Source organism: Sinocyclocheilus anshuiensis, unplaced genomic scaffold (assembly GCF_001515605.1).
Source record: "Sinocyclocheilus anshuiensis isolate Anshui unplaced genomic scaffold, SAMN03320099.WGS_v1.1 scaffold332, whole genome shotgun sequence".
Classification (NCBI taxonomy): Eukaryota; Metazoa; Chordata; class Actinopteri; order Cypriniformes; family Cyprinidae; genus Sinocyclocheilus; species Sinocyclocheilus anshuiensis.
This window is the reverse complement of record NW_015554181.1, coordinates 553451-562256: the sequence shown is the minus strand read 5'-3', so window position 1 is coordinate 562256 and position 8806 is coordinate 553451. Positions and strand designations below refer to the sequence as shown.

Genomic DNA, 8806 nt, shown 5'->3' with positions numbered 1-8806 from the left:
ACATTTTGTCTTAGGTTTTAGGAGAACTTTGATGAAAGGTTTTGATCCACTTCAAATGTTGACTAGTGTGTGTGTGTGTGTGTGTGTGTGTGTGTGTGTGAATGATATAGTCACATAAAATATATATTATATTATATTATATTATATTATAAATCTCTACAATTAAGAAATGCAAAATATAATTATGGTATTCAAAACATGGGTACAGAGCGTTGTAAAACAGTGAACAGCGTTCAGAAGAAATACATTTTGACTGGAATTCTAATGTGCATTCATTATTAATTTATCCCCCTTCTTTAATAGTGAAGAAAGCAAACAAGCAGTTTCACATTCACATGTAGGTTTTAAACAGAAGCTTTCTTGTTTAAAGTGCAAAAGTAACAATTATCTGTCCAATGCATCCAGATCTTATAGGTGAATTATGACGCAGATACTGTCCTTTCATTCGACCGATAAACAGTAAGGTTTCTGGACTATATTTATATGGAAGGCAAGGAAACCAAAAGTGGCACATAATAAAAACAACAGCCCTCATATCCGACTGAAACAAGTATCTACAGTACGACTCAGACTATTGTCACGACAAAACCCACTAAAAATAGTCTTAAGTACACTGACAGGATGTTTCCAGCATTGTCAAGCTTGTGCAAATATGTGCTCTTGACAGTAAAGATTTGACCCGTGGCGTTTCTAAGAAGCTATTGTTGAAGTGTGCAAACTTATAACCTTCAAAAATGAACAGGTCATAACCAGAGCTTTGAAATTCATGTAAACTCTAAATCTTATAAAACGGGGTTGTCTCTGATAATGGCTTCATAGAAATATTAGCAGTGGACTGAAATAGACCATTCTGAGAATTCAGATTGATATTACAGTTTAATAAAACTGAATTCCTAGAATAAAGTCACCTATTCTAATAAAATGACAGCGAACACACAACCCGAGGCCTTGGTACGCTCAGACTAACATGTGATGGAGCACTAGCTGTGATATTTGTAGCTCAGATAACAGTTACAATGCTGTTCTGCTATTAAAGAAGTGTTGACCGCATCTGGTACATTGTAAAGATGCTTTCTAAAGTGTGAAATAGCTTGAATTTCGTACTCTTTATCATCAAAGCAACTGTCTGGGAGCCAAAATTGTCCAAAGGTCACAACCACCAACCTGTTTAAGTGATATAATATCCTCAAGCAGCTGCCCTCACACTTGACTGGAAGTTAAACCTAATTTGTTCTCATGCAGAGATTTTTAAGGATTTGTCTCTTGCTCGCAGACATTTGTGGGTCAGACATGCAAATGAAGTTCTTGGAATGGAGAAAATCTGTTATAAATCTCTTTAACCCTATCAAATTTACTGTATCATGTGTTTGATAGGCCTTTGCTGAAAAACATGTTGCTACATCTGTTACACTGATAGTTTAGACTTTTTAGCAAGTAAAAGGTCTTATGTATAATTGTACTAAAAAGTTCATATAACTTTGATATTAATATTAATATTTCAAGATAAACACTTACTGGACTGAAGCAGCTAAACTTTACTTGACTTGATCTATAAAATCATGTTCAATTCCAATAAGTGAGTCTCAAATATGATCACCAGGCTGTTGAGGAGCATTTATTTGTTAATCTCTCGATCATTGTATTACATTGCATTGAATGTTATAAATATCATCTACTAATCTTACTGGAGACATAAATAGGACATAAAAAATCCTATTGACCCCAAACTTTCTAACAGTATTTGTATAGTATATAATTGTGAGAATTTAGCTTTTTTTGTACGCTTTATTATTGAAAAATCCTGAATTCTGTTCAGTAAACAGATCTGTGATATCAGTAACTCAACAACAGCCTGTATCCAGCATTTCTTAAACTGCACTTTTCTCCTGTTTTTGTTGATAAGAGCGTTTGAGAATCTCAGCAGAATCTTTATCGACAGGTTCTTGATCCAGTGTCCTCTTTCTGAGAGACAAACAGCGACTGTGAAGCCGCTAATGGCACGTAAAATCTGAGATAGCACATCCTGTTTTTCACCCGTCAATCTGACCTCTGGGTAATGTTTATCGGATGCATTTCAGTGGATCAGCCATCAGACGTAATCCAGACCGAGATCCAAACAAACACAGGACTCTAGTCTGATGAGCGCTGACATGGAACATGACCTTGTGGTTAATATTCACCTTTAATAGCTTCTGCACCATTGATCAGTCTTTATGAATGGGCCGTTTATCTTCATGTACAGGATGTATTTGTACGTGACATAAACCGATAAATGGTTCAGACCTGGACCTTATCATTATATACTGTAAATGTACTGCAATCCATTGATCAGAAAGCTGATTTCTCAGTATTACCTGAAAAACAACCTATAGATCCGCATTATGATCCCATATAAAGTACTTGAATAATTATACTTCATTATAATACTTTTTGGGTAATTTGTAGAGGAACAAAATATTTGTGCATTTACTTAATAATTTTTCTAAAGGGAAAATTATATTTAGACCTTAAAAGCATAAAATACTTGAAATAAAATACATTTCTAAAACGTTAAATCAATTTCAAATGAAAACAGAAAAATAAAAACTAACTCAAAATATTAGTCAAAAATATAGTAATATCTCAATGATACTAAAATAACACCGTTTCAGTCACCACAACATAAAATCATATATATCATTTTATTAGTATAATTAAATGTGGACACTTTTTAATTTTACTCAAGCACAACTTAGACATTGTGTCTTTATTTAAGTATAATTTCTCAGTACTTTACTGAACACACCAATTAAGAAAATGAAAAATACAAAATATTTTAAGTTGTAAATAAAACAAAGACTGATACAATTTACAAGAAAATACTTTTTCTACTTCTACTTTTAATTCAATGTGTTACTTGTCATTTCTTTGTAAATATTTGTGAAATTTACTAGCAATTTCTGAGTGAAAAATAGTTACTAAATCACACCAAATTGTTTTTAGTGTAAGAAGAAGAAAACTCCAGAGACATCTGAGACACTGAAAATGTGGCAAACTTTATTTGCTGTTTCATGCATGCACTAAAGGTCTTGAATTAATGAAATATCATATGTTGTCATTTCACACAGAGTCTTTCTCTGCACCGAACAGCCCTGCTGGATGAAATCAGAGCTCTATACTGACTCCCAAAGCCTGCGTCTCTCCCCTTCCATGTGTTTAGTGATCCCTAATGTGTGACTCAGCTAAAATTAGTTTTTAGAGAGCACTGGAGTCAAATTCAATCATAAGGCCATGTTGCATACAGTACATGAGTGCACTGCTTCTCTCCAGCTGCACTGGATTGTGTTACAAAGCTGCTGATGCATAAGAAATGTCCTATTTTGGTTTGGGAGTAAAGGAACTGTAATACTCACACTGAAGTTCACTAACTACTTCATCATATGACACTGTACTCTTCTGACAGTGCAAATATACATATACATCATTTGTATTGACACATTTTTCTGAATTCCTTTAAATTGACTGAAAATGTACTTATGTTCAGGTCATCCAAGATATAAATGAGTTTGTTTCTTCATCAGATTTGGAGAAATGTAGCATTGCATCAGTGTCTCACCAGTGGATCCTCTGCAGTGAATGGGTGCCGTCAGAATGAGAGTCCAAACAGCTGATAAACACATCACAATAATCCACAAGTAATCCACAGCACTCCAGTCCATCAGTTAACGTCTTGAGAAATGAAAAGCTATGTGTTTATAAGAAACAAATCCATCATTAAGACGTTCAAACCATTGCTTCTGGTCAAAATATAAGTCCATAATGATGCTTCCCAAAAAGTCCTCTTGTCTGAATCAGGAGAGACATCTGCACAGATCAAGCACCATTTACAAGAGAAAACAGCCCAAAACAGCTCTAAACAAATATGTGGCTGGACGTTTTCACTGAAGGAAGCATTATTACGGACTCGTATTTTAGTTCGGGTTGCTTAGTTAAAAATCCCCTTAATAATGGATTAGTTTCTTACAAACGTGCAGCTTTTGTCTTCTCAAGACATTAACTGCTGGACTGGAGTGGTGTGGATTACTTGTGGATTATTGTGATGTTTTTATCAGCTGTTTGGACTCTCATTCTGACGGCACCCATTCACTGCAGAGCATCCATTGCTGAGCAAGTGATGCAATGCTACATTTCTCCAAATCTGTTTTGACAAAAAAAACAAAAACTAATTAATCTACATCCGATATAGCCTGAGAGTGAGCACATTTTCATCAGACATTCATTGTTGGATGAACTATTCCTTTAATAATTCTGGTATATGAAAAGGTCTAAACACCAGTCCTCTCCGTATACCGGGCTTTTCCCTCGCTGCGTGCGAATCATGTCCTGTATTCAGGTTACAGATGGTCAATAGGTTGGTGTCCCCCTCTGCACAGATACCATATAAATCTCTCTGGAGTTAGTCTTGGCACGGACGCTTATCCTTCAGACTTGACGTAATATTGTGCCCTACAAAGTTCAGCGGCGCTGTTTATATTTGGGCCTAACATTAATTGCTGCTGTTAATCAAGAAAGTACCCCACACTGACCTGCTGGTATTTTTACCTCCAAATAGTAATATTTAGGCTTCAGGCTTCAGTGTTATTTAAAATATTTAACCGATTTAAAGACAATTTGATAAGTCACAGAAAAGTGTTAATTCTCATAATCACAATAAACATATAAATATACATATTAAAGCACAATAGTGAAGACGTCTCATGAAAGTCAGTGTAGTTATTGTTGTCATTTTATTTGATTTTGACATTTTATAGCCTATTATCATTTCGTATGCAACCACACAGACTTTTTTTTTGTTCACTTTTAAGTAAATTACCATAAGAAATTATAGCTGCACTAAAATGCACAGAAAAGTCAGGTACAATTGCACAAAATAAGTTTAAACTCATATAAGTTTTTCAGCAATGAAAAACAATTCAAAATGTGTTGTTTTACTATCATACAGTTATATTTCTATTCATATTTTGAGTTAGTTCTTATATTTTGCATGTTCATTTTAAATTTAAGTTAGCCTAAATATTTATTATTTTTTGTTTATAGTTTTTATTTATATTTATTTAAGTTTTAGTTTTATTATTTTAATACATATATTTAAACTAAATGAAAATATGACATGGTGCCTTGGAAACTAGCTGAAATAAAGTAAGTTTATATATCAAAATAAACTTAAGTTTAACTAAAATATATATATATATATATATTATTTCAAGTACAAAAAAAGTACCATTTTGGTTAACTAAGAACCCTGCCTTGGCTTGAGGCATGTTAACTAGCTTTAGGTAGGCCAATAACTTTTTTTTTAATAATTCTGTATTTTTTTGTTTTCAGTATACAACATGTTGCTGCAGGTCTGTGCCGGTTTCTCTGTGTTCTGAGGAGTTTCACTTGACAAAATGTGAAATTCTATGAGTCACTCATTTGGAAATTTCACAGCATGTCACATGTCTGTTCTAGTGCAGCCGCCCCGGAGTGTAGTGAAAGAGGCGGGTCTTATTTACATACGACCGCAATGGATTTCACCCCTGATTGGACGATTAGCCTCTGACGTCAAGAACGGCGTTCAAATGCGTAAAACGCGCTGACCAATCAGAGTGCGTCGCCCTTCACTCAGTGGGCGTGTCTAAGGACTTTTCTCGACGTGATCATGCGCTTTACCGGCATTTCAGCGTTTAACCGCCGGCAGGCGAGAGTGTTCTCCTGTTATTTATTTATTTATTGTCGAAGACTTTTATTATTTTCAAGATGCTGTGCCTGTGCCTTTATGTGCCTGTCCATAATTCAGACCAAGTCGAGGTGGAGTATTTTGAATCGAACGGATTACCGTCTGAGCTGAAATCGCTGAAGTCTCTCAGTGTGCTTCTACCTTCGCAGGAATTCTCTACATATCGAAAATGGAGGAAGGTAAGAAAATATACAGATATATATATCTTTCATTGTGTTGTAAAGTCGTTAAACCGAACAAACTAAAAAGTAGTTTACCACATTTTTCAAGCATGACGTTTCCGGTGGCCGTTCCTCTTTCCAGCTCGCGCGCTTCCGTTCAGTTGACCATATATGGAGTTGCCCACAACTAAACATAAAAGCGCGCATTTTTATTGCTGTCGACTAATTAAAGTGCGTCAGTAATGTGTACTATTGTTTAATCACATCAATACCATGCTACTGTAACTCGTACATTATACTTGTATGTCGCTGTCCTTGAACTGAAGGCTGTATGGCGCCCCTAGCGGTGCAGTTTCACTGAGACAATACATACTATTGAAATTGACACGTTTGAAAGTTTATCGATTATTATGACTGTCTGAGCTGCTGCAATCATCTGGATGAATGTCCAAATATGACTATAATCTCATAAACATGTATTTTAGTGAATGCATTCAGTAATTACAATGAAAGTCTTATGAGTCAATGATCCTATCAGTGTCAGTGGTTAATAATATTATTTGAACGTGGCTTTGTTATCTGATATATTATCTGAGCTGCACGGTTTCTCATGTAATAAGACGCTCTCATTCTGTCTGTTCTAGTTTGCCAGGTGTTGGCATTCACATATTCACTTTTACTGATTGTGCATTAATTTACAGCTGCAATGCATTGGATATTCTCTCACACATTTTCTTGCATCTTTCTTTTCTCCTCACAGAAAACCATGAAAACTGAAGAGAAGGAGCATGATGGACAGTTGGACTTTGAAGAGTTTGTTCACTACCTCCAAGACCACGAGAAAGACCTGAAGCTCGTCTTTAAAAGCCTGGATAGAAAGATTGCTGGTATTATACCTTAATGCAATGCTTTACTTGCGCATTTGCAACTTGGTGATTTTAAAATAGCTGACATTTGATTATTTGTTCCACATCAGGTCAAGTGAACGCCAATGACATTGTGAACTCACTGCGAGATCTTGGCGTCCATATTTCCCTCCAGCAAGCGGAGAGAGTCCTTCAAAGGTGAAATATTGTTTGAATAAAAAATTGACAATGCTGCAATGATGTTTTCTGGTGGGGCTTTGACTAATAATATTCACTGTGACATTTAAGTCTTAAAACTGCTGTCATTTATTCTAATTGTCACTGTTTGACTGACACACTCCATGAAAAGCCTTATCAGTTAATTACGTTTTATTGCTTTACTATAAAAACAGTCTTATTAATTTTAAAGTATTTTTATTATTGCGTTATTTATTTGAATTCTACTCATAATTTTGCTGGCATTTATTACATTACCAAACCTTTCGTTTATGACTGTATAAACACAGTGATCACTTTATCTCTGCATGGACTGAGTCACAGCTTTGTTGGAAGTTTTTATGATCTCCTAAATTTACTGTAAAGCACAGAACTAATTTACAGGCTCTAAATGATCCTCTTTCTGTCCTGTTTCCCATTTTCCTCACGCAGCATGGACAAAAACGGCACAATGACTATTGACTGCAACGAATGGAAGAAGTATCCCACATTACAGCCTGCCGAAAACATTCCCGAAATCATCCTGTACTGGAAACACTCGACTGTAAGCATTTTCTCTCACACAAACCCTGCACTCAGTCCAAAAGCGTATTTAGTAAAAGCTGCTTTATTCATGTCGACTGCAAAGTGGCATTACTATAATGATCTGATAAACATGTCTACTTGGAATGACTCGGATTCCTTAAAATGTGCATAAATTAGGCTGGTTTGGGTTTTAGGATGGGTTCAGAGCGTAGGCCTGGTATATGGTTGATGACAGTCTTAACATGACTGCCTAAAATATCTCCAGTCCCACTGGAACACCGTGATCTAGGACGGGGTCCAATTTAATAGGTATAGCCTTGCAGCTACTAAATCTTAACTAGTCTGTCTCCAGAGCTTCCTTCTATTAATACAGCCGCCAGAGTTTGTGCATAAATCCATCCATTAAAAATGCAAATCAAATGTCAGAGCACTCAAATTAAACCAGGATTAACTGTCCCTCCAGTGCAACACCTTATGCAACAATTCTTGTTGACACTCGCAATTAGATGATTTTGAGACTTTGTGCAGTTCAAGATCAATGATCTACTTTAGATTCTTATTGAACTCCGGTTTAAACCGGACTGCAGCTTTTGTTCTCACGAGGCAGAGTTCAGCGCGCAGCGAGACACACTTGGAAATCTGATGCAATGTGCACGAGTTTGTAAAGTTCACAATGGATTTTTTTTGGATGAAATGGCACAATGGTGCCCTAAAAAACACGCAGACTAGTTCCAGGTTTTTGGCAGCGTCACTGGTCGGGTCAGACGACTCTGACGCACACGCTTTTGCACTTTAGTTCTCTTGCAGTTGACGGCTGCACTTATGCGAAATACTACACGGCAAAAAAAAATAAAATCTGGTGTAGAAATTTAGACCCAGAAATTGCTAGTAAATTTCACAAATTATTACAAATGGCAAGTAACACTGAAGTAAAAGTGAAATTTTGAAGTAGAAAGACGGAAATAATTTAGTTTTTGGTCAAATGTACTGCAGTTTGTTTTATTTACAACCTACAACTTTTTTTAAATGTAGAAATATTTTTAACATTTTCACAAATTTTTAGTAGATTTCACAACTAATTACAATGACGTGGCAAATAACACATTGAATTAAATGTCAAATTAGACTGAAATAGTATTTTCTTGTAAAACACACTCCAATAATATTTGTATTTTGTACTTACTTTTCTACACTTTTAAAATGATTTTCGTTCAGAAATTGTTAGTTTCACAAATAATTACGAAGAAAAGGCAAGTAACATATATATATATATATATATA

General features: G+C 35.4%; 2 protein-coding genes across 2 annotated transcripts in view; one reads left to right on the top strand and one right to left on the bottom strand.

Moving 5' to 3' along the window:
* The window catches only part of LOC107671015 (nuclear apoptosis-inducing factor 1-like), a 14231-nt gene extending 7969 nt beyond the window's left edge, over nucleotides 1-6262 (bottom strand). Inside the window, exon 1 of the mRNA XM_016463840.1 lies at nucleotides 6016-6262. Within this exon, the coding sequence (XP_016319326.1) occupies nucleotides 6016-6031 (16 nt within the window). The 5' untranslated portion in view covers nucleotides 6032-6262. The remainder of the gene's footprint in view (nucleotides 1-6015) is intronic.
* LOC107671014 (calcium-binding mitochondrial carrier protein SCaMC-2-A) overlaps nucleotides 5691-8806 on the top strand; it is a 10874-nt gene continuing 7758 nt past the window's right edge. The window contains exons 1-4 of the mRNA XM_016463839.1: nucleotides 5691-5937; nucleotides 6680-6806; nucleotides 6896-6983; nucleotides 7434-7545. Of these exons, the coding sequence (XP_016319325.1) occupies nucleotides 5779-5937; nucleotides 6680-6806; nucleotides 6896-6983; nucleotides 7434-7545 (486 nt within the window). The 5' untranslated portion in view covers nucleotides 5691-5778. The remainder of the gene's footprint in view (nucleotides 5938-6679; nucleotides 6807-6895; nucleotides 6984-7433; nucleotides 7546-8806) is intronic.